The sequence below is a fragment of the Onthophagus taurus genome, chromosome 7 (genome assembly GCF_036711975.1).
Source record: "Onthophagus taurus isolate NC chromosome 7, IU_Otau_3.0, whole genome shotgun sequence".
Classification (NCBI taxonomy): domain Eukaryota; kingdom Metazoa; phylum Arthropoda; class Insecta; order Coleoptera; family Scarabaeidae; genus Onthophagus; species Onthophagus taurus.
In genome coordinates, this window is record NC_091972.1 from 9,313,858 (window position 1) to 9,339,736 (window position 25,879).

The 25,879-nt window shown below is 32.7% G+C and overlaps 1 protein-coding gene across 2 annotated transcripts in view; it reads left to right on the forward strand.

The window, feature by feature from the left end:
- Positions 1-25,879, forward strand: part of LOC111424501 (thrombospondin type-1 domain-containing protein 4) — a 99,058-nt gene that overhangs the window by 41,100 nt on the left and 32,079 nt on the right. Inside the window, exons 4-7 of one of the 2 annotated variants that reach the window (XM_023058053.2) lie at positions 1,170-1,266; positions 1,846-1,945; positions 6,182-6,345; positions 20,185-20,280. In XM_023058053.2, coding sequence (XP_022913821.2) covers positions 1,170-1,266; positions 1,846-1,945; positions 6,182-6,345; positions 20,185-20,280 — 457 coding nt within the window. The remainder of the gene's footprint in view (positions 1-1,169; positions 1,267-1,845; positions 1,946-6,181; positions 6,346-20,184; positions 20,281-25,879) is intronic. The other variant, XM_023058054.2, reaches the window with a different exon arrangement.

Here is a 25,879-nt window from a genome sequence, read left to right on the forward strand (position 1 = left end):
TAATAGTAATAATTCACTCTCCATGTATCCTCGATGATTCTTTCTCTGACAAGTCGAGATTTAGTTCCGTCTCATTAGAGTTCTTGAAAAGAAAGCTCTTTCGTTGATTAATGCACGTGATACAGACCGCGAGTAATTTTTCGACATCGAGATATTAACCCTTCTTGTCTCGGTTTTTATTATTTTTTATCCGGGATTCATCGCTCCTCATTGAAAACCAATTTATGAGAGACCTTAATGGTTGGCCCCGGTACAACGATAAGGGATCTGAATTATCCTCCGTGTTAACTTTCAAATTAATCTGGTGGGGTGCGCCTTTGGCGTACGACCCAACCTGACGAGAGATGTGCCGAGGCCAGCCATTTCCTGGTTTACCTTCACGAGTTTATCTCCTATTTATTTTAACCTCCGATTGTCCTATTATTTTTGCCATCGCTTGGAAAATTGATCGGACGGCGCCGCCGGAACGTTGGCTCAAGTCTTTAACCAAGCGTTAAAATTAATTAAGGATCCTATTAAAACCCCCTTAGATGTCTCTTAGATAGAGCGAATTCTGTGGATATCTCGGTAAATTTCTATTAAATTAGATTAGATTCATTAGATAGTTTAGATATTGCAATTAAACTGCAGCTGTTGCAATACTTAATCGATTGATGGCGGAGAATTTCTTGACTTGTATTTGAAATTCTTAATTTTTTTTGGTGGTAATTTGTTCTGGAAGGCATTTGTAATATTTAAGGCCGTTAGAGGTCCTTCTAAAGGTAAGGAGAGCTCGTGCACGCGGTGTCACGCGGAATTTTCAAAGCCGGAAATGACGCTATCTCACGCCCTGACCACTTCAGTGCTCCGGAACAATGCGGCACTAAATCAACGCGACGTCAAATACACCCTACACAGGCCGTTTGCTTAGTTCGTGGACAGTCGATTCTCTTTGGTACCGTGTATTTGAAACCGGCCGCAGCAATGTCATCTCTTCGGTTCTTCTTGGAATGTATCATCTTCTTTCTAAACCGAGATCATCCAGCGCTTGTTACATTGTCTTTTGATTTAACTTTGAACACAAAAAAAAACTTTAATAATAGATTATTTCCGATTGTTTCGAATCTTTGGTTGTTAGGAAATAGAACAATAGTAGTAATTACATTATTTTTTGTTTGTTTTTATTTTAGATTCGCCTATAAACATAGAAAACGACGTCACGAAAAAGTGAAGAAATTAAATCATTGTGTTGGTCTTTACAAAAGAATTCATTTATGCAACAATCAAGTAAGTATAAAAATAAAAAAGTTTAAATTTATAAGTTTAAAATATCCATTAAATTATTTCATCTCGTTAACTTGATTTACTTCTTAACTTCACCGCCTATTTGAAATACAAACTCGTAAAATACGTTAACGGTGCCATATCTCACGGTTTTCTTCTCGTTCTTTTCGTTCCGCGAGGTAAAGCTTTAATAATATAAGAAAGAAAACGATGGTTCCAATCGACCATCGTGGAGATGTCGCTCTCTCGGTCCACATTTTATCTCGTTGATCTGTTAAAGAAGCCAGACCTGAGCCTCCACAAGTCGTTTGCTACCTGTGTTTAATCTGGTTCCATCATCTTAACTTTCTAATAGCCCCCGTTTAACACTATGACGGTCTCTCCTCGCGATTAATTCACCGATTAAGCTATTAATTAATTGTTGGGCTTCGTTGTTTTATGAACGGTGGGCGCGCTCGTTAATTCTTGAGCAACGAACAAATAATAATTTATGGATGATCGTAACTTAAAAGTTCTAAATTTATGATAATTTAGAAAGAATTTTTTAATTTAATTTATTAACACTCATTATAACTTTTATAGGAATGTCCATTTCATAGAGATTTTCGAGCAGAACAATGCGCGAGTTTTAATCATAGACCCTTTAAGGGAATCCCCTACATCTGGGAACCATATATAAAAGGTAAGAATTAAGAATAATTTATATGAAACACTTTTAATTAAAAAAAACACCCAATTCAACTTCTAATACGTCATTTGGGTTGCATACTTGTGAAAATTAAAAGATTAGAATTTATACTCGATTTCTATTTATATCTAACATCCTTTAAGTTTCTTTGATATATTGGTTTAAGCTGAAATAACGTCAATTCAAGCAAAAATATTGATCTCTTAATGTCTGTCGTTATGGTGGCACTGAGATTTCCTGAATGACCTGGATTAATGTTAAAATAATCACAAGAATCTATTTCTTGTTGTTGTCTTTTAGTGACGTTTGTGGATGGGAAAGATTAACATTTTTAAATGATTTGTTGCATAATACATTTTCTGATTACTCAAGTTAAGAAACATAAAAAATATGTCGTTTCAAATTTCAACATTATTACAAATCAAAAGTTTATTGAGGATGAAAGAAAATGAGTGGGAAATCCAAGAACTGGAGGTGCTTTATTCCTATAAATCTTCGGTTTAGGTGATATATTGAGAAGTTCAAATATTTTATTTCTTTCAATTCTTATTAAGGTTTATGGTTTTAATAGTATCTACATAGTATTTTGTATCTTTGAATTTTTTCAGCACAGCAAATTAGAATTTGATGTTATGTCTAAATCAATCGGTGTTCAAGTAATGATTACTAATAAAAATTTCTTTGAGAGTTCTCATCAACTTTAGTTTTTAGCAGACGCGTATAGTAATTCCTCTATACATACCTCTAGTTCTAGAATGACTTTGTAATTGTTATCGTAACATATCTCTAATTTATAAAGTTAATTCTAAGGTTGCAACCAAAATTTTAACATTGTGGGACATTCTTTGCTTCTACAAAAATATTCTAGCATTCTTTACCATCTAATCGAGGAGATATGATGTAGAGTCCTATGAGGTGGCCAAGACTGCCGGCCCATACAGTCACGAAATATCATTGCTGGGCAATACAAGGTCGGGTTCTATCCTGATCCTTCAATGCCCATAGTTTGCAATTACGAGAATTAACACGTTAAGCTCAGGGTGGCATCAATGCCTCACCACGTTTTTAAGAAGCCCTAAGATGGCGAAGTTTAATTTGGTTGAAGAGAATGCCAGGTGCGAAAAGTGATCAATATTATTTCGATATTTCCTTATAGCAGTTTTATTACATATTTACATAAAAAATAGTCAATGTTCATATTCCATTGGTTTTTCAATACCTCCACGATGTCTTACTTTGGTAATAACTGCATTTGGTTATAAATCATTATTAAATTACGTTTATCATCTCATCTCACCATAACTGCTTCTGTCTCCGATTACTGAGTAAATATTTCTTGCTCTTTTTCTTTTTATCAACAACTTCTTTAAAGTTCAACTGACGATTTGATTGCAAGCTATCAACTAAATGTGTTTTTCTTTGTAACTCTTCTTTTTTACCCCTTCCTTCAGATTTGACGTTCGCATCTGCTAATGGTAGAGTTACCATACCAATTTCTATCCATTACAGCGTATTGTGTTGAGGTTGCTTAGGATCACTATACTGTTCTTGGTTGTATTGACAAATTGAAACTGTATGAAGTAATACTAAATCTAGCAAGTCATTTAGGTTCGCTAGAATATCGATACCGTATTCTATCAGTTCTTGGCTCTATCGTCCATCAAGGCTCTTTTATATGCTTTTCCTTTTTTGAAGCTGCTTAGTTACAAAATTTTTTAGCTGTTTGACCATAGGTGCTTCTGACGCAAGAGAGACCGGTGGCACGATTTTGATTTTGTATTTTAGTTACGTTTGTAATGCCTTAGATGGTAGCTTGAAATTTATTTTAAATTAATCTTTGGGATTTATGAAGTGTGATGTACTAACAATTTGATGTAGGGTATCGCAATAACTAATATATTCCTATAGAAGAAAACAGAAAACTACAAGGGAAATCCTTTTTTGTATTAATCATGAATCATTAAACTGTAAACAAACTAATAGTTTTTAATAGATATCAACAAAACCCAACAATTGTTATATTGGTCAATAGTTGTTATCTTCTCGAGATAAGCTCAGAAAAGTAGTCTTATAGATACTTTTCAACACTTCTTTAATGCTTCCAAAGGATATACCAGAAATCAAAGCGAACGATGCAGTGGGCATCTCATACTGAACACATCAAATCATGACTTGTCATGACTTGAATTTGGTAAAAATCGATATCTGCAATCGTTCAATGAAGATACCCTTTAAAACACAAACTTTCTTTTGAAAGACATGGACACGGTTAATCACGAATTCGGATAATCAAGTCTCTGAAAACATTGAATCTTTTTTATCTCCAAAACTCATCATGATTAGAATTTCGATTCTTTCAGTGTCAATAAGTTTTCTTGTTCAAAATGTTGACAAAATAACACCCTGCACAAAGAGTAAACATCTCAAAACTATTCATTTTATTATTTTTACATAATAATAAAACGTTGTAAATGAAAGAAATGGATTCTATTTAAAATATGGTTTATTTTGGCCAGGATGTGACGTAACATATTTGTTGAATGTTAATAATTTTAATTATCTAAGAGAAAATTTCACAATTTTGATACAATCTTAAAACTATCACATTACTAACGTACACTGCGTAACATTTGATATAACATTTGACCAAATTAGGACGTCACAGCTGCGATTTCTAACACTTACAGATTTCACGAATACAAATAAATAATGGTATTAATTTAAAACAAACATCAATTGTCACATGAAGTGTAATTCTGTTTTAATTTCTGTTTCATGCCAGAGGCTAATGCAATTTCTTAACTTTAAATAACTTCAGTAACCCCTTATTGCAAAAGTAAGAGGAAATCTTTTTCCTTGAATTTTCTGTTTAGAAGTAAAACACGTCTACATATTTATTAATAATTCTCGCAGTTTTTTCATCATCATTGAAATTAAATAGAAATTATAATTAGCTCTTTCGTCTCAGGTTTCTTCTTTATTGAATATCACGACCCATAATTTTTATCTTACGTTGTATTGTGAAAACGTTTGAATTACAAGACAACTCGAATGATTTGTTTCAATTTAGAGATTATAATATGCGCAGCATAATGAGAACAGATTTCAATGAAGAACTAATAAAGTCCGGCTCTAACGAAGGAGTCAAGTCAGTTTAAATAATTATGAAATTGTGTTTTTAATATACATATGTGTATTTAACCGATTACTATACATTTTCTAGATTTTCTGGGTTATTTTCGGAAATTCCATCAATTTGATAATCCAAACTGCTTATTTTCCCAAATTAATCCGGATTTTTGACGTTCTACTGTAAATAAATACTTACAAATATATAAAGGACCACCATTGCTCATAATAATATGAAATTTAGTATTTATAATGACCCGCTAATGTTTTGCAAAAGCACGTCGCAGCTTCACATCAGAAATGTGCATTTTTTGCCACTTAGAATACAAAGCTTCCAATATTTACCTTAATAGAGGATCATACCACATCTGATTTTTTCGATTTTAATGAAAGCATTGTTAAAAATCGCGGCCAACAAAAAAAAAACATAATTTTATTTACACCACCTTATTCACGTAGTGTTTTCACGCCAAATATTTCCAGACGACAATTTTTAAATAATAAATTAATGTTTGTAATAAGGAATAAATCCAATTATACCACATAAACCCTTTATAATTAAAATTTAATACACGAACTTGAATACCCTTGAATATCCAAAGAATGTACTGAAAAGATAATGTAAATTTAGCCGGATTTTTCGGGTTGACGAGTTGATTTTCGTTGATGAAGTTCTCTTTATAACTTCAGCACAAAAGTTTTTAGTTCTTAATGAAGTTCTCATTAATCGCATAAGTAGTATAGAGCAACACATAATACTCGTTATTCAATAAATTTGTAGAAGACCAGTTTAGACCAAAAACAATTTTACAGTTTAATTTATCAAAGTCACATTGACTCACTGAAATTACATCCCATGCTTAGGACATTGTTAATTTCAAATCAATATGAGCGAATAAATTTTGTATATGCAGCTGAGCTATATTTGTGAAGGCTGGATGAATGATTGACGGCGTTCTAAAGCTTTATAAATCGATTATATCGACTAATCTCACATTAATCACTTCGAGGATTTCTATATTACAGAATTTAATTGTCTCAAAATGTTCTTTCACTATAATCAAAATCTATACTAATTTTGTTTTATTCTTTTTTTTGTAGAAGGAGACGAATGCGCTTTAAATTGTTTAGCAATTGGTGGTGGATTTTATGCAACTTTTAACCAAACCGTAATCGATGGAACTTCGTGCTTTAAACCAACGACAAACACAGGTAAATCGGCTCCATTAGGAACAAGAGGGGTTTGCGTCGAAGGACATTGTAAGGTAAGATATAATTTTTAAATTTAAATTTTTGATTTATTATTTCTTTTTTTATTCAACAATTTCCATAAAAAAAAAACAAGATCAATACAACATAAAACTTTCTTGTATTTTAAAGAAAAAAAAATCTATGTGACTTTCACAAAACAAATGTAATAAAAAAGAGATGTTTTTCTAAAAAGAATTTATTATCGTTTAAATGCGGTCGTGTATCTTGTTGTAAGATCGGTTTTATCTGACTTATGCCATCTAACCGAAGAAACACCTACATCTTTCTTTTCTACTTGTCGCGAGGGCGGAATCTTTGTGTATCATCAATAGGAGAAGTAAGGGAAATCGGCGTCTTTTTCTATTGATAAGTTACATTTGGTGAGGAGTAAGCAACAAGTAAACCGGGCGGTTCGGCGTCGTGTGGGCGTTTGAAACATCAAAACAGATCTCGTCTGTTATACGTTTTTAACTGGAAGAACTAAAACTAGAAACCCAAAGACCTACATTCTAGAAATAATGTATTTATCAAAAAATGTATAAAACTGGAATTTTTAATTTTATAATTTAAAGATATTTCCGTTATTTTCGTCAACATCTTTGCTTACCTTTTTAAGCTACTTTGTTTAATCACTGTCAACGTCTTAAGTTGGTTTTGAACGTGTCGAGTTCAAAGGGACGCTCTCAAAGTGCGAAATCAGTTTTGCGACGACATGTCCTCAGTTTTGAACAAGATTCTATTTTTGTACGGGATATTTTTGATGTGTTGATTAATTCGAAATTGTTGAGAGACGCATTTTAAGTATAAATTTGAATCAAATTAAAGCTCTACCTAAAATAGTACCTTTAAAGTGGATTAAATTAATTTGCATCCGAATTTATATTCGTAATAATAAATCCTGAGCTTAAAGGTGAAGTAATGATTTTTTTGATTTTCTCCTTATCGAGTCCGAGAGAAATTTTTTTCTGTTACTCAACCGAACGCCATCCATTACACACAACCATAACTCTAATCATAATTCTATTAAATAGTCCCATATTTTACGGTACTTAAACTATTTACGGCCATTCCGATAATGTCGCCGAGTCGTATTTCGATATCGTTTCGTTTAAAACCGAACAATTTTTAAGCCTTGACATAGTCTTTTGTATGCAAACAAATTTTGCCACATAACATAAATAATGTTAAATAAAAATAATAACTTATTAGTTGAGAATATTGTATAATACTTTCAAGGAGAGACTTCCGATTGTCAAATTCAGAAAAATTTTAAACTTTTCCACTTACATATCATAAATTAAATTCTTTTAAAGTTCATTAAAAACATACTAATTTATTCTGATACAACATTTCCCCATTTCATTTTGGTCATCATTATGTTAATGCCATGGGTTCTACAGATCGTGTTGATATGGTTCTAAGCACACTCAACTTGTTTCAAAAAATGTCAAAAAGGTTTTTTTTTCTATATTATGCATAGCACAATTGTATAACACCTAGTAAATACATACTAATTAGTTACTTATTTTTAACACCAAATTAAACTAGATAATGTTTTGCAGCTTTTTCCAGCGGTTCACTTTGCTTTACCCATAATATAGATAAATATTGTCATATTTTTACCGTTTTAAGACCAAAACAAAAACGATACGCGGAACACACGTTTAGGGTATTATTGTTTTTGTTATAATTCCACACTATTGCTCGCGTTTGAATCGACTAGGGCACTAGGTCACTAAATCGAACGGCTTCATCCTCTGAAGGCGACGCAGGACATACTCGTTGTCGAGAAGCTGGATGGCCTCGATGTTGGGATGATCGTAGATTTTCTTCTCATGTTTAGATGCGAATGATGCAATTTGTGATGACACCGATGCTACTTCCAAGTCGCGATGGAGGTCGGTATTTCTTATATACCAGGGTGCATTCTCTTTGCACCTTAGTCTTTGTTCTGGAATCTTTGAATCAGACTTGCATTTGTCTTGCAGGTACAATCCCACAGTTGGATTCCGTATGTCCATTTTGGTTTTAACACTTGCTTGTATATTAACAACTTGTTACTTAGTCATTTTTTGCCAATAAGCCAATATAGATGTCTAAATTTGATCACGTTTTTTTTTTGACGTGAGCTTTCCATTTGAGTTTGGCATCCAGCGTCATACCAAGATATATTGCGGTTTCGGCGTAAGGGACTGCATTACCATTTAGGTGTACTGGGGCATAGTTTACTTTCTTATAAGTAAAGTTTATGTATGCCGTTTTATTTGTATTTTGTTTTATTAGCCATCGTTTGGTCCAGTTTTTTTATTGAATTTAAGGCCAATTGTAACTTATTTGCTGCAATTACTTCATTTTCTGCAACAGCCAAGATCAGTGTGTCATCTGTAAATGTAGCTGTTAAAGTTTCTGGTACCTGAGGAACGTCGAATGTGTAGAGTAAGTACAATGTTGGGCCAAGGTCACTTCCTTGGGGAACTCCGGCTTGTATTTCATGTAATGGTGAATAAACGTTTTCGTATTTTACTATAAAATGTCGATCAGAAAGATACGATTTTAATAGTTGACTATACGTTGATTGTAGTATTTGGTCTAGTTTGTAATTTAAGCCATCTAACCAGACTTTGTCGATAGCTTGTACAGAGTGTCCCAATTTCGATGTCCGCATAGGCTATCTCCGAAACTAAAAGAGATAGAAAAAAGTAGCTTACATGTCATGATCTCGTTTTTCGAGAAAATGCTAATGCCGAAAACTCCGAACAGCTATCGTCTTTTGTTTTCGCCGTATCGGCAAAAACTGCAAATTTTGCGAAAACGACAATCGCGAATATCTCACTTATTATCAAAGATGGAGTATTATAAATAAAACATTATATGGGCAACTTTTTACGAAGAATTCAGTGGCGTAGGTAGAATTTTTTTCCTATCTTTTATTTTCGAGATTTTAGACGTAACTTTATTTTTTTAAATAGAAACCATAGTTGGCTATGACCTAAAATAATTTGTTATTTTCTTCTGATAACAAATATATATAGTTTGTGGGGTATATTTCTTATAGTTATTGATTAACAAAAATTCATTTTGTTTGATCTAAAACTAATGTATGTATTTAAAAGTTAATGTTGCTTTGGTGATAACCATACATACTATGATGGAACATAATGTATCAAATAATTGCCAAAGTTTGTATTTAAAAATTCGATAACAAGTCTGGCATTATGTGCTGGTACGATGCACCAGCATGTTAAGTGTCAAAGTATAACAAAACTGAATAAAACTTTACAATGAATTTCGAAAATTATGAAAAATGTAACATGATGGAACGCTATATGTTATCAGATAAGAATGCCACGTTAGCCGCGGAATTCTATTTCACAAGGTATCCGGAAAGAAGACAACCGCACGTAAGAACCTTCAGCAGATTAGCAGAAAATTTAATAGATTTTTGGTCCTTCCCCAAACCACGTGCAAAAACATACCAAAATGACCTGCAAGAGGATGAAGTCAATGTGTTGGCTTCAATTGCGATAAATCCTTCAACATCTTGCAGAGAAATTAAACAAGACGTCTGACCCAACAGCCGCTGCTCCCGAATATGAAAGAAAAATAAGTATAAACCATACAAAGCGGAGCTTACTCATTATTTACGTGCCGGAGATGTCAATCTAAGATTAGAATTTTGTAGATGATATTTAGAAATATTAAATAATCTGCTGTTTGTGCAAAATGTCATCTGGACCGATGAAGTCTCTGAGTGTTCAAAGAAGATTAGGGTTCAATGTATGGTGTGCGCTTTTAGATAATAGATATTTGGCATATAGTATCTACCATAAAAACTTAAACTCACGTAAATACCTCTATATATTAAGGCAGCACATTGAGCCTTTGGTCGACAATTTGCCATTAAATATGTCTCAAATGATATATTTTCAATATGACGGAGCACCAGCACCTAATGCCAGAGTTGTTAGTGAATTTTTAAATACTGCTACAAACTTTGGCAATAATTGGAAACAATGTTTTCCATCATGGTATGGTTATCACCATAACAGCATTAACTTTTAAATACATACAATAGTTTTAGATAGAATAAAATGAATTTTTGTTAATTATTCAATAACTATAAGAAATATACCCGACAAACTATATATATTTGTTATCAGAAGAAAATAACAAATTATTTTAGGTCATAGCCAACTATGGTTTCCATTTAAAAAAATAAAGTTAGGTCTAAAATCTCGAAAATAAAAGATGGAAAAATAATTCTACCTACGTCACTGAATTCTTCGTAAAAAGTTGCCCATATAATGTTTTAGTTATAATACTTCATCTTTGATAATAAGTGAGATATTCGCGATTGTCGTTTTTGCAAAATTTTCAGTTTTTGCCGATAAGGCGAAAACAAAAGACGATAGCTGTTCGGAGTTTTCGGCATTAGCATTTTCTCGAAAAACGAGATCACGACATGTAAGCTACTTTTTTTCTATCTCTTTTAGTTTCGGAGATAGCCTATGCGGACATCGAAATTGGGACACCTGTACAATATCCAAAAATACGACGAAGCAGACTTTATTTTCTTCCATTGCTATTTCGATAGTATTCGTTATTCTATGCACTTGGTCTATTGTTGCCTGTTTATTCCGAAACCCAAATTGATGTGTTGGTATTAGGGTTTTTTCTTCTATGACAGGTTTTAGTCTTTTTAATAGTAATTTTTCAAACAGTTTTGATAGTAAGAGTAATATGAGATTGGCCTATATGATGTAACATCTGTGGGGGGTTTACCAGGTTTTGGTATCATTATTATTTCAGCAACTTTCCATATGCTTGGGAAGTATTTCTGTTTAAAAGCAGCATTAATTATGTGTAATAGTTTTGTAATCGCCCGTTTTAGCCTACTGATTTCTTTATATTTAGTTTTTATATTTCATAATACAGTTTTTTCATTCTTACACTTGGTATATTACTCTGCTGACCACTTTGAATTATGCTAGGGACACTATTAAGCTTAGTTGTTGGACTGTCTGATGTAAAAGTTTCTTTCAGAGACTCAGCAAATAAATTAACTTTTTCTGAATTGCTCTTAGCCCAATTTCCATTATTATTTCGAATTGGAGGTGTATGTGTTTTTGGAACTTTAAGCTTTCTTGTTGCCTTCCACAGAGAATAATCAGTACTGGCATCGTCAGTAAGGTCTTTTAAGTAATTTTGAATATTATTATCTTATTAATTTAGTTTTATCACTAGGAATTCTATTGATTTGCCATTTCTTTCTTGTTTTCCGGATTTCTGCAATTTCTCTCTAATGAATTTACGATACATATTAGATTTAGGTTTTGGTGTTAAAATTGGTGTTGAGGCCCAGGCTGCGTTTTGTATGTCTTTTAAGAACTTTTCTACTTCGTGTTTTGTGTCTTCGTTTGTTTTCATAAAGCATTAAGATGAATTTTATTATCTAATGTTTGTTGAAATAGATTCCAATTAGTTAGTTAATAATTGCACTTCCATGTCGAGCCGCATTACTCGGGTGAATTGTGTGATAAATATTGTAATGGTTGATGTTTATATACGATTCTCGTTAAAGTGAGTTTCGGAGATAACACATATATCAATATTGTTTTCTTTAAGTATTATTGGTAGTGTGTTTTGATGCTGTCGAAGACCATTTTTAGACATTTTGATGTCTTTTTTGAATCGCTCCTTGGTTTAAATTGCTTTCAACGAAATCTAGACGTGCATATAATGTTTTTATTGTTTCTTCTTGTTGAAGTATTTTTTCTTGTATTAGATCTAAAAAAAAAGTCAGTTGTCTAAAAAGGTATACAACTTTTTATTAAGCTACTATTAACGGACAATAAAAAATTATATATCCGAAATAGCCACTTTAACCAAGAAATTTCAATTAGTAAAGACTAGAAAAGAAAAATCAGCTTGTTACCACAATTATCTTTCCACAACTGTTCCAAAGCAAAAGATTAAATATAATTACAAACTTTGTCTAAATCGATGAAATTTATTTTGGCAAAAAACTTTATAAATCATAATTTTTTATCGCGATCTACTTGATTAATACGAATACATTTTTACATCAAATTTGTCTTGAATCCCGCTCTAAAATTAATATTTTACCGAAATTATCTGTGAACTGCATTTCAAGTCACACGTATCACATTTATCACACCAACCCCTTACCGCCATACCTTGCATATTAAAAGACGGGATTAAAAGGATCGTTTTTTTTCTCCTTTCAAGTGGCTCCGCCCGTCAATAATATTTCAACAACTCAAACGGTTTTATACGGTACGTGACCGCCTAATATTCGAGCCGGACTAACACCAAAAGCAACCTACTTATCGCGATATTACCGCAACAATGGGAGAATATATTTTCCTTGGTTAAGAAAGTCTCGGTGTGTACCTTTATAAACACGATGGGTATTTACGGTGGTTTTCTGTGTGGCAGATGCTCCTTATACTCTAAAGCGTACATTATAGGTACCCTTTAGGTGCGAACAACAAGCTCTTATAGGTCGCTACGTCGTATAACGACCGCACGAGATCATATGTGGAGATTGGAGAGTCCCTATTGTGCTTATATCGAACGTGTGGATCACCCGCTATGGTAATTGGAATGGGAATTCTAGATGCGGGATCATGATCATTTCGCAAGTGTAGTAGTACGCATGCTGCTGTATCGCACCGATTTGAGCTTTCGGTCTCCTATTGTTTTATAATGCGACACGACACTACAATGATAATAACGATGGTTTAAAGATTTTCTAATAGAATCAAAAAAAAGTAGGACACCATTTATGCCTACAAAAAATAAATATTTATGGTTAAGAAACATTGTAATAACAAAATTACCAGTTAACATGATACAACTAACAAATATTTAAAAATAATAAATCATAATCAAAGAGTTATTACGGAAACGTTGCTGATTAGTTTATAATTTCTATGTTAGTATTATTGCAGATGATTAACTTGATGAACAGCTGTCACTAATAATACGAGTTTTACAGTATAATTATTAAATGACGACTGCAATAAATTCTTGCTAATCGCGGATTAAACTAATCACCACATCTATTTAATCACTGACCAACCCAAAATTATAATTTTTTTAAATTTATTCTACCGTATGATTGACATAACGAAACTGAAGTAACTTTCAATTAGAGTATCGATTAATGCGTGGAAAATGAGGAATGAAACAGATTAAAAAATTGAGTCGGGATACGGTTGTAGATCGGTTACATCTCTTAACGACGTCCAACAACGTCTTCCTTGTGGCTGTAGAAACCATAGAATCGTTCGCTTTTGCACCTAATTACCCAGCAGACTTCCGCAAATGTTAACACACACCCGTATCGCTTTCAATTACAGCTCAATTAACGTCAGGAATCGTCTTCTATCTTGCATTGGACGTTAATAATCTTGTAAAATGAGCTTAACGAAAATATAATTTATGTATGAGAAAAAAATTTGACGAGGAAAGTTATCCATAAAAGTAATCACATAAAGTAGATATAATTTTTTAGGTGAAGACATTTTTTATTGTTAAATTTTGAAAGTTTGTTTTACGATGTAGTTACTGACTGGCCACATTTGGTCAGGCTCGTGCTCGTTTGTAATGCGAGTTTACGATGAACGTGGGACTCTGAAATTTTCCAACATTTTATAATACATACGTTGGCATTAATCTTTATTATCTTCTTTTTCCTTTGCTGCAGAATGGCCCATAAACGTAAATTAATAACCAGTTTAAACGATAACTGAGCTCAGTGCACTTTTAAAACATTTCAATTTTCTAAAATGCATCGTACGTTCCAACACGTTTACACCATTTCAATGTTTATTTCAATCAAGCATATTTGGCACTTTTACAAAGAAAATCATCGTTTTGTTAACACATAATAAGATCAAAGGAATATATAATTTTCAATTTTTATTATGAAATTAATTTTATTTATATTATTGAGTAAGATGTTTGTTGACTAATCTTATTAATGCAAAACTAATCGTTAATTAATACTAAAATAGGAATGACTTTGAAGATATTTAATGGTCTCATTTGCTTTCGAGGCACTCTTCAAGATCGCGTACTTCACCAGTATCTTTACGCCGATCAATCACTATTTCGCGATGAATTAAACATCTATTACATTGAAATTTGTTTATCGATTAAAAAACAAATATGTTTAAAAAAAGTTAAAAATTTAATATAATGAAAGTTTACACTTTTTCTGTGTGAGGCGTCATGAACACGAAACCCGGAGAGAAATTATCACGGTCGGATCTATCTTCATTGAAGACTGGTGATTGACGGAGGCACGTCTTACAATAAGAATCAGATAAGATTACCTACAGCGGGTATTTCACAAGCAAAATAAAAACAGGTTAGGCAACAACCAATAAATCTAGAGGGATAATAGATATCATCTGAAAATTGAATTAAAGTGATTATTTTTAAATCAATTTACACAAATTTTTAATAAAGATAGAAATCTTGTTTTGATTAATATATTTATATTAATATATTTTAAAAATAAGTAATAAGAGATAAATTCTTCACTTGCAACATTTTTATTTAGCTTGGAACATGTTTCGGAAGCTCTCCCCATCATCAGCCGAAAAGTCGATTAAGACTATAAACGAAAAAAAGTTATGGTGTTTTGAACATGAAATTCCAAAGAAAAAATTTTAAAAAGTTTTTGTCAATTGCGGCTTCTTCTTTTGCTGATGGTGGGATAAAAATTTGCAAGTAAAGAAGTTGTCTTTTGTTACCTAATTTTATATGAAATATCTTACGTACTTATATTTTACTATGTTGTATCTGCATTAACTAAATAAACTTAATTAATTGAATTTATCATCTGAATAGTATATTAATTCAGAATATCCAGTAAAATATTATGTACTTTCTGAACTTAAAGAATCTGGATAATAATTTTGATGACAACATAATGAACCCAGTTGAACCCAGAACAATAGCTGAATTAGCCGTTTACATGATTACCAATTCAAGTATTGGGCCAGATTTGTTACTGGAATCACAGCATACTGAAACCAAAACTGTATTCATATCATCCCAGTTGAAATCCAATACTGGATATGATTTTTATTAGATTGATCTGAAGAGAATTCATTTATTGACCTAGATTTCTGTCTATACTTACTACAATGTACGGTAGTGATTGAACGGATGGTGATTTTGCGAAAAGCCGGATACCGGATATTCGACATACCCTTCAGCCAGATTTAACTAACGAAGCAACTCTAAAAAGAGGATAATAATAATAATTGGTGATATTTCCACAAGGATCTTTCAAGAAGTGAATTTTATAGCGAATTTTGAAAGTTATCGATGAAAATTACAACATCGAAAATTGTATCAAAACTTCAAATATTGTTTTCTCAAAAACTAAAAGTTATTTTTCAAATTGTGTTGGTTCATTGGAAAGAGGACACTCTTATTAACACTTTGGGAAATTTTCAAACTCATATTCCAAGAAATGGATTCTATACGAATTTTTAGAATCTAATCGGCGGAAATTGCAAAATTCGAAAAAATTGTCGATTATTTCAAAAATTTATTTCTCAAAAACTAAAAGTGATTTTTCAAAACTGCTATTTGCATTAAAAAGAGGATACTTTAATTAATAATTGGTAATATTTCCACAAGGATCCTTTAAGAAATTAATTTTATAGCGAATTTTAAAAATTATCGATGAAAATTGCAACATCAAAAATTTTATCAAAACTTCAAATATTGTTTTCTCAAAAACTAAATGTTATTTTTCAAAACGTGTTGGTTCATTGCAAAGAGGACACTTTTATTAACACATTGGAAAATTTTCATACTCATATTCCGAGAACTAGATTTTATACGAATTTTTAAATTTTAATCGGCGAAAATTGCAAAATTCGAAAAAATTGTCGATCATTTTAAAAATTTTTTTCTCAAGAACTGAAAGTGATTTTTCAAAACGGCTTTTTGCATTAAAAAGAGGATACTTTAATTAATAATACAAGCGAAGAGAAGAAAACTAGACGAAACTGCAACAAGAGATTTTATATATCGTATTGGGATTGTTACAATGAGGTTGCTAATGATAAATTAAGTTGTATTCAATGAAAAAAGTCTTATTGGGGTTGAACTTGATTATTATCTGCACTGTCCAACACCTAAAAGAGATACTAATTTCTGTGAATGGTGGAGTACTGAGTAATAGGTTTTTAATATCCGGCCAAAGCCGGATTTAAAAAAGAAAACGGATAAGCCGGATACCGGATAGTTGCCGGACATCCCTTCCACCATTAGTGTACGGTATTCAGAGTATTCTAGTGGAAATCTGCAATCTGTAAGAAATACTAAATGAGATCTCACTGTATTAAAATATTAGAGTCGTCAGGCGATTTTTAGAAGATTGGGTCTAGAAATATTTGCAGCAGATTTGCTGACAATAGCAGTAATTGAAAGAACAATGCTGCATCATATAGCTAAATATCATATTCCATACAGAGTCCATATAGAAGACTCAAGACTCAGCTACTTGTCGATCAGTGAAGCAATTATTGTGATTTTATGATCATAAAACGTGCTTGACGGTTTCAAGCAACCTCAGTGACGAGAAGTATGTGGGGAGAAACATAGAAGAATGATGAGGATTAAGTGTGCATTCTCTCCCCTTCCAATAATAACAAAACAGGCAGTTCAACAGTTTTTCTTCTTTTAGCGCTACAGCCCGGGGTGGGCCTTGGCTTCCTCCACTCTCCTCTTCCAATCTATCCGATCTTCAGCGACCCTCCTCCAATTTCCGATCTTCAAATCATTGTTCTTTTTTCGTTGCTGTTTAGTTTTCGTAACTGTTTTTGTTTCTACAGACTGAGGTTGTTGGCCTCACGCCCCTAATAGTCAAGAAGACCATTTCTCCCGCTTTCGTTCGCCCTGATCTAACTTTCTATGCAGGTTGTTTACTATATCTCCAGCAAGGTTGCTCAGATAGTAAATATTTCTAATAGTCTTTCGCAGTTCTTTTCGCTTGGTGTTCGTTATTTGGCTTCCTCATATTGGACTTTTTGCTTTTAAGTCCACCCCAGATCACTACCAATATTTGCCTATTTCCTGGATATCTCCTTCTTCAATAGTTTCTATGATGTATACAATTAAGCCTGCTTCATCGCCGAAATTGATCGACTTGTCTTTTGGAAAACATCAGTTCCTTTCTGTCATTTCTAGTATTCTATTAGACTGGTGTGATTTGAAATAAGTTACACTTATCATCATTACAGATCTCTTCATTGTTGGCAAATTTCAATAGTTCTTCCGATATCTTACTAATTCCGTTAGCGTTCAATTCCGTTTAGTTTAATTTTCGTAGGGACTAATGGAGGTTTATCAGGATTATCATTTAGGCATTCCTTGTTTGAGTTCTTTCATCATTTTAGATTTTATCCTTTTTTTCAGATTTTTGCTTCGCTACCTTTTTTTAGCTCTTTTTGATTTTCTTAAGTTAACTTCTGGTCGATTCTGGGTGTGGATCGTTTTCCGTGATTCGAGTTATAAAATCTAGTATAAACGGTGTGGACAACTCAACTTTTTGATAAGCATCTACAGGTCTTACGTCAGATCTACGAAGCAAATTGTTCATATTACACATGCTACAGATCTTGCTTTTGCAAATTCTTGGTTAGAATATACAAACGAAGCTAACCAACTAGGTATTCCATAGAAACAAGTCTTCAACCTTCTTGCATTTAAATATCCTACGAACTTAGATAATCCTAAACTGAACTCTTTCTACAAGTTCACTTAATTCCATTTAAATATGCAACTTATGATAATAATTATAACTTTATACTGTCACTGTGAAAACGAGAATCTAACATTGTAATTGTAAAGTATTTAATGAAGTTTCAGTACATCGTAATGTATCGATTGGAATCCACAATTTTATTGAAAAAAAGATAAAGTGTTATTGTAAGATCGTATTTTTATCTACTTGTGTATACAAAACCCGTTTAGCAAATGTCTAATATGAGAGCCGCCGACACGGTAATTTCCATAAGAACGGGCGTCGGAACACTTTATCGGCGAATTCTAATCGAAGCAATAGAATAAATTCATTCGCGTATTCAGATGCAAATGCTGCATGCGTTCGGAATTGCGGCGCCCCCCAGAAATGAGGACCGACCGAAGGACGAAGCCGGGTGATTTAAAGGATCCACAACGGAACGGAGAAGGATTTACTAGCGACAAGTTAGAAAAATGCCGCGCTTATAGGAGCCGTTTCCTTATTGGAGGAAGCGCATGTAAAACGTTTTGTGTTTCGCTTTCAAATGTGTACCGGTGGCGTCTACTTGGTATGCATTGACGGTATTCCATCAAGACCAACCGCAGATTTTTTTTCAACCTATATCATTGTGTGCTGTTTTCTTCTTTGTTATTTTACCAACACAAAATGAAAATAAACAGCAGATGTTGTCAATTATTTTTGGATGCAATCGTCAATGAATGTAATATTAGCACGAATTTTATTTTATTTATTTTTTAATTGATGTATCTTCTTGAGTCAAGGCAGAACCTGTTAAGTGAGTTCAAATTCGCATCAATAGCTCGATACATACGCATTTACATCTATATCGGAGCAATTACGTTGGGCTTTAATGTTCGCAATTGAAACGAACGTGGGGGCTATATGCCTGAGGCTCTCCTCGCAAAATGAAAAAGGCCGATCGAGAACTAAATGGTAAACACTTCACGAACTGCACACACTAACAAAACCGAGTGCCTTCAAACAGCAGGTAATTGTAGACGTAATTGCAAATTGATGGTTGTTACGTTATCCAGATAATCAGGTGCGGTTGATAATGACTGCTTTTTTTTATTCAACTTGCCCTGATCTTTTATAAGGAGTACATTTAAACTTTTATAAGTGCAAGGACAAACATGTTAGATAATTTAATGTAATTGAATTAATGGTCTTGAACGTAATAATAAATTATTGTTGAAGAGATAGAATTGCAGAGGCGCCAAAGGTCTTTGTTGCACATTTAAAACCCGTTCTAGTAACGATAATAATCTCTCGCGGTCACGATGATGATAAAACTGATCTCGAATTGGTCTAACAGCTATATTCTATATCAGCGTGCGTTGTCGTCGTTGTCCAAAAGCGACGGCCGGCCTATATCGTTCAATAGAAAATTATTGCTTGCGCGCCTAGTTTATAATCGCTTTTATATTAGACTGACGCAAGTCGATAAATCTTTCTAGTCTCGCTACTACCACTACCCGAAAATTGCAACCGACCACTCGAGAGATGATGTGGAGATGTCCAGTGGCGAGATCTCTCGTCCCGGATGGATTTAAAACGCGCGTGAGCCAAAGACGTGATTTATGTTGCATATGAGCTCACGCTATAGGGAACCTTGAAGACGGCCCAAGTCAATGAAATTAAAATTGAAACGACTTCTAAAAGTCAATAGAATGATCTATGGGGTGATGTAAATAAAAGTTTAAATAAAAATGTGAAATTCTTTGAAAAATCACCCTAAGCTCATTTTTATGATATAATTTTAAATTAAAGATGACAAATTCTACTTTATGATAAGCTATTACAATAAAGAGGGTTTTATAAGAAAAAATACGATCATGTTTGATTAAATTTCTTAATAAAATACCAATTATAATTAAAAATTAATTCACCAAACACTCAACATTCAATTAAACCAATTAATTCCTCCAATTAACTCAAACGATCCCATTAGCTAATGAGCTAAAAACAGTAAAATTTTCAATTCAATTAATTAGATGTATTTTTTTATTATTTCTTTTCTAATATACATTTTTAGGTCGTTGAGTCTGAAGAATATACAAGTAGAACCGTTCGTAGTGGAGGATTTTATTCCGTAGGCCCAAATTTACTTCTAAAATCCAAACAAGATCAGGTATATAATTTTTTATTTTTATACGGTTATGGTTTTGAATTACAAAATCTTATTGCATGCTTTTAGACATCGGTAAATAAGTAATAAGTACTTAAAACGTTTCTATTTACATAGAAATCTTTATCTCAATTTGATCTTGTTCTCTTTGAACAATTTCCCGTCGACAACAAGTTGAAATCACATGTTATTCCGACCTCCCGTGTTTCGCCTATCGGTTTACTTACTCTTTACAAAGTGATTACTTTAAGTAGCCGGTAATTTTCGTGCTCGTTCTACTCTCCACACACACAAATTTGCATACGCACGAGAAACTAGCGAAAAAAATCTTTTTCGCAATGGTTTTTCTCGTAACTATAAAGAACGTTTAGTTTTGGTCTAGTTTAGTGTATTTCTTTGTTTTCTTTTTTTTTTTTTTTTTCGTTTGATGTCGTTCCAAAACGGAAAGAAAACGTTCATTCGGACAACGACGTCTCTATATTTTGAATAGAATATCAAAAGCTTTGCTCTCAAATATTTGCCCCTCATAAAAAAGAAGTGTTGTTAGGATGATGATGATGATATTCAACGGGTTTGTTTGAACTTTTTTTTTGTTATCTGGACGGCCTCAAAAAATTAATTCTCGAGGACGTTTTGTCGTCGCACATATTTGTCGATTACGAAAGATAACGTGAAAGAAAAGTGATAAAGTGTTGCACGATTTTTGTTTGAAAAATGTTTAAAAGAAATCCAGGTTCTTTTTTAGATAAACAAATAATTGATTACACGATTAATTGGAATTCTAATTGCGCGATGAAAGATTTTCATTGATTTAAAATTGGTTAAACTCCTCCTATATTTATTTACGAAATCGCTGTAGATCACAACATTTCACGTGTGCGTTTGAGAATTTGTTTGGTAATAGGTGTAATCGCTCTAAATATTTTCGAATTAAGTCGATAATTTTGGTTTGGTGATTTCTGAAAAGTGTTTTAAAAATAACACTTAATCGTTTTTTATTAAAATATCAACGTCAACTAAATTAAATTTGATTTAAAAACCAAAATTAGAATTTTGAGAATCTTGAGACACGAAAAGTCATTTAATACGTCTTTTCTTATTTAGTTTTACATTCATTATGGCAAACTTAACTAAAATTAGACATCAAAGAATTATTATAAGCGATTTGAACCGAAATATTTTATCCTACTTTAATTTTTTCGATTTTTTTTCATAACTTAACCTAATTTAGTTATAATTTCGTCTTATTCTAAGAAAATAACTATTTAACACGCTCTCACAAGATGACATGGTTTATTAATTCGATAATTGCCTTCTAAACTACTCTAAGATCTTAAAGTAGAGTTGAGTGTTGTATTTTTAGTGCAGGATTAACTAGGTTACTGCACTATGTGTATTTTAACAGATAACAATAAATTTAAAGAAGAAAATAAAAGTCGAATCTGAATGGTTAATAATTTTAAAAAGGATTAAGTTAAAACCGTTTTAAACATTGATATATGTACAGAAAAACGCGATATAACGGACCTCGTTAAAAGGAGTTCGGATATAACGGACAAAATATTTTTAAGTCATACTATTAACATTATTTAATATATCAATATATTTAAATACAGATATTAGCGCTCATAAATGGAATCTAACTATTCCCCGAGTTGTCTATATGATGTATAAATTAAGGACGGTAGTTCTAGTTTTAATTGTTATTTAACGCTAGATTGTTGTATATTTTTATTGAAGGAAAAGTAGAACTAACACTAGACCTAGAACTAGAATCGTTCGGGTTTAGCCGTACGTCTCTTAAGACGCCTAATCCATAATGAGTTACATTTCTGAAGTAGAGTAGTAGATCATTTATAGTTATGAAGTAGAATTCTCATTTAATAGATGTCTGAAGACGCGCGGCTAAACCCGAATGATTCTAGTTCTAGGTCTAGTGTTAGTTCTAGTTTTACACTAGCACTATCACTAAAACTAACACAAGACCTAGAACTAGAATCATTCGGGTTAAGCCGTCGCGAAAGACGTGCGGCTAAATCCGAATGTTTCTAGTTCCAGGTCTAGTGTTAGTTCCAGTTTTACACTAACACTATCACTAGAACTAACACAAGACCTAGAACTAGAATCATTCGGGTTTAGCCGTCTTAAAAGACGTGCGGCTAAATCCGAATGTTTCTAGTTCTCGGTCTAGTGTTAGTTCTAGTTTTGCACTATTACTAGAACTAACACAAGACCTAGAACTAGAATCATTCGGGTTTAGCCGTCTTGAGAGACGTACGGCTAAACCCGAATGGTTCTAGTTCTAGGTCTAGTGTTAGTTCAAGTTTTAGTTGTTATTAAATATTCTATGAGTCTAGTGTTATTATTATTAATATTCTATATTATTAATTGTAAATATTCTTTTTTATTATTGCATATTGCGTTTGTGTTTTTTTAGATGAATATTTCAGCGTTCACAATAAAATTAGCCACGGGGCATTAACTTGTGTGACGTAAATTTATACTGCGTGCCAAGAAAAATAAAATCGGTAGTCGATAAATTAGCGCAGAACGTAAACTACACCGCTTTGCAGTTAAAATAGTTGAATTATTAAGGTAAACTATATTATAAAATAGTTTCGCGCTACAACATTTCGTTAGTTTCGCACCGTGGCGGAAAGATTTAGAATCGTTTTCCGACTTGTTAACTCGAATATATTGTATATCGTTTTATAAACACATTTTAAATTTTCTAAATTTAACTTGTCATCATAACTTTTATCTTTTCCCCTTTTATTTTGAGTTTCACCATCATCGTAAAAATTTAAATCGAACGGAAACAAAATGAATAAAAAAATGTTTTTACAGAAATATAAAAGTGTAAGCTGTCTGTCAAAAAGTACGCAGAGCATGAATTGCAAGGGACGGTAAAATTCAGGGGTAATTCTCTCGTTGACTGAGGTGACGTTATCTGACGGTCAAATCTGCAAGAGAAACGACAACGAGGACGAGAACGTACGAATGAATGGCTAAATTCGTCGTCGTCCTGCGGATGTTGTGGGTACGATGGAGATGGGAAATGGTAGGAAGGTCACGACAACCAACGTGGCAAGGTTGCATTCGTTCGCTAAAACGAAACGGATGCTTTAAGTGCAGTAAATACTTCGTCAGTCTTTAAGACTTTGATAAGTTAATTTTGGTACAGGCGATTTTCTTTTTACTTATAAAGTATACTATAAATAAATCAAAAAAATTAACATTATACAAAAAATATTACAATAAAACTGAAATAACATTTACAACATTCAATTTAAGTCGAAATGAAAGTATACGATTTCAATTATAGCACTAATAAATGCCATGGATAATGCGCTGCACGACATAAACGATGCATATTAAAGAGCATATTTCATATTTTAGATTTGCAATTATTTTCATGTTCCATAATTTTATGATTGTTTATGAACATTAACAAAAGTATTACTAATACAATATCAAAATAACATAATTGGAAATCAGAGATAGGAAACCATCACAATTCCTGAGCCACCTCCAAACAGTGAAAATACCGTGATGCTTGACAATTAACGATTTCGACGTTCACAAAGGCGATCTTACAAAAGACATTGAATAAGTTATTGGATTTGGCAGACGCAGTTGTCGATTCCTATAACTGATTTTACAACGGATGACATCAATCAGCACTAAATAAAACTCATAGTTATCTTTAAGCAAATGGCAGAAAGCAGTGCACTTCATAAAACTCGATGGAATAGGCCTGGAGCAGTTCCAAATCGTGGTTGTAATAAACTGTGAAGAATTAAGTTGATACCATTTTGCCATAATTTGGGCGTAGTTTTTGACTATTTCTTTTCGTAATCTATGATGATGCTCCATCATTGCATGTAATTCCTAAAAAATGATAAGGGTAGAGACCGTAGAGGGTAGCGAAAACTGAATTCTAGAATTGTTCCACATAAATGCACTACATTGCATATGCAGGATTTCTAACAATGCCTTCACGGAAAGAGAATTTATTTCGTTATACCGAAAACCGCGATAACGACACCTTTTGTGTGTTACTAGTTTCTTTTGACCTTCCTAGTATCACAAACTTGTCAATTCCTAAGAGATGAGGTGCTGTAAAGACTAGATTTGGTCTACGATGTAGATATCCCGCTCGTTTTCAAAACTCTACATATACTGGATAGAGTCGAGAATTCTGGCATTCAACAATTGCAAACACGTTCTAACCGAAGCAATACGTTAACATATTCAGTGACTAATTTTTCACCTGCAGCTTTATGCGATACTTGCTGAGATTTTTGATTCAAGCTGTGCTGAAAGAAGTTGTACTCCAGGCACTTCTTAATGACGAATAGCAATGAAATCCACTAGACAACACTGCTGGCTTATCCATTCCCAAGTTGCAGCTTCTTGTGACACTTTGGACTTCGTAATCGATTCCGTTTTAAAACAAAAAAATGTTGGAATTTAGCTGCCATTTGGTTTTTTTTAATTAAGCCAGAAAGACAGTCTACAGGAACCGGATACAGAATTATCTCCAGTATTGTAATGAGTACTTCAGCACCCACTGGTGATTTTAATTTTCTAAATAAAAGGTTCGTACAGATCCACATTGACAAGCAAAGAAACACTGCCGATATACAACGATCAACATTCCCGTTGAGTCCAAGTAATTAGAACATCCATAATTGTATGATTAAAGTAGTAATTGGCGGTTAGATTTAGAGACAAGTAGAAACTAAAAATCTAGCTTTTTACTCGGTACTAATTGGGAATATAACAAATTCTTAAATTTCGAATACATTATCTTATATTCTTATATCATATATTTTTTGCGATTTGCTAACTAAATGAATGTAATTTCACACTTGGTTGTAAAATCTGTGAGTAATTCTAAAGTGTGTGCAACAAATAGTTCTTGTCAAATTTAGAGTATGATCAGTGCAAATTCAGACCAGTTTTCGTGCAGTTTAGAGGTTATTGGATATAGTTTCAGTCGTTTTTACAAATCTGGAGTTTCGTCCGTATAATTTCAGGCATTCTTGTAATTAGAGTTTGTTCAATATTGTTGCGATCCAGATTCTGGTAATGGTATTCTTGACATTTTCTTACAGTCTGATATCTGAACATCACAATTCCTAACTCAACTTAATAATCTGCGCTTTGACCAGTATAATTCCAGACTTTTTCTTCAAACCTAAAGCTTATTCAGTGTAATTTCAAACATCTCTTACAGTTTAGAGTTTGGCCATCATAATTACAGATATTTTTTGTAGTTTTGCCAGCGTTATAAATTTGTTGCAAGAGTTATTAAGAATTTTTTTTTAAAACTTACATATATTTTTATCACGAAAATTTCGTGTGTATTATAACTCACTTCTACACTAAACTGTTCTTGGCAAACTATCATCAACATGGTTTTTTCCTACATTTTCTACATTTCTTTTAATAATGACGTCGATAATAATAACGCTTTTATTTTTATTGCAAAATACTCAACGGTGCACGCAATTCGTTAAGTTAATTACCGTAATATTTGCATTTTCGCGGATTATTTGGAAGAAAGTTAGATTTTCCGCCTCATTTACGTAGTTTT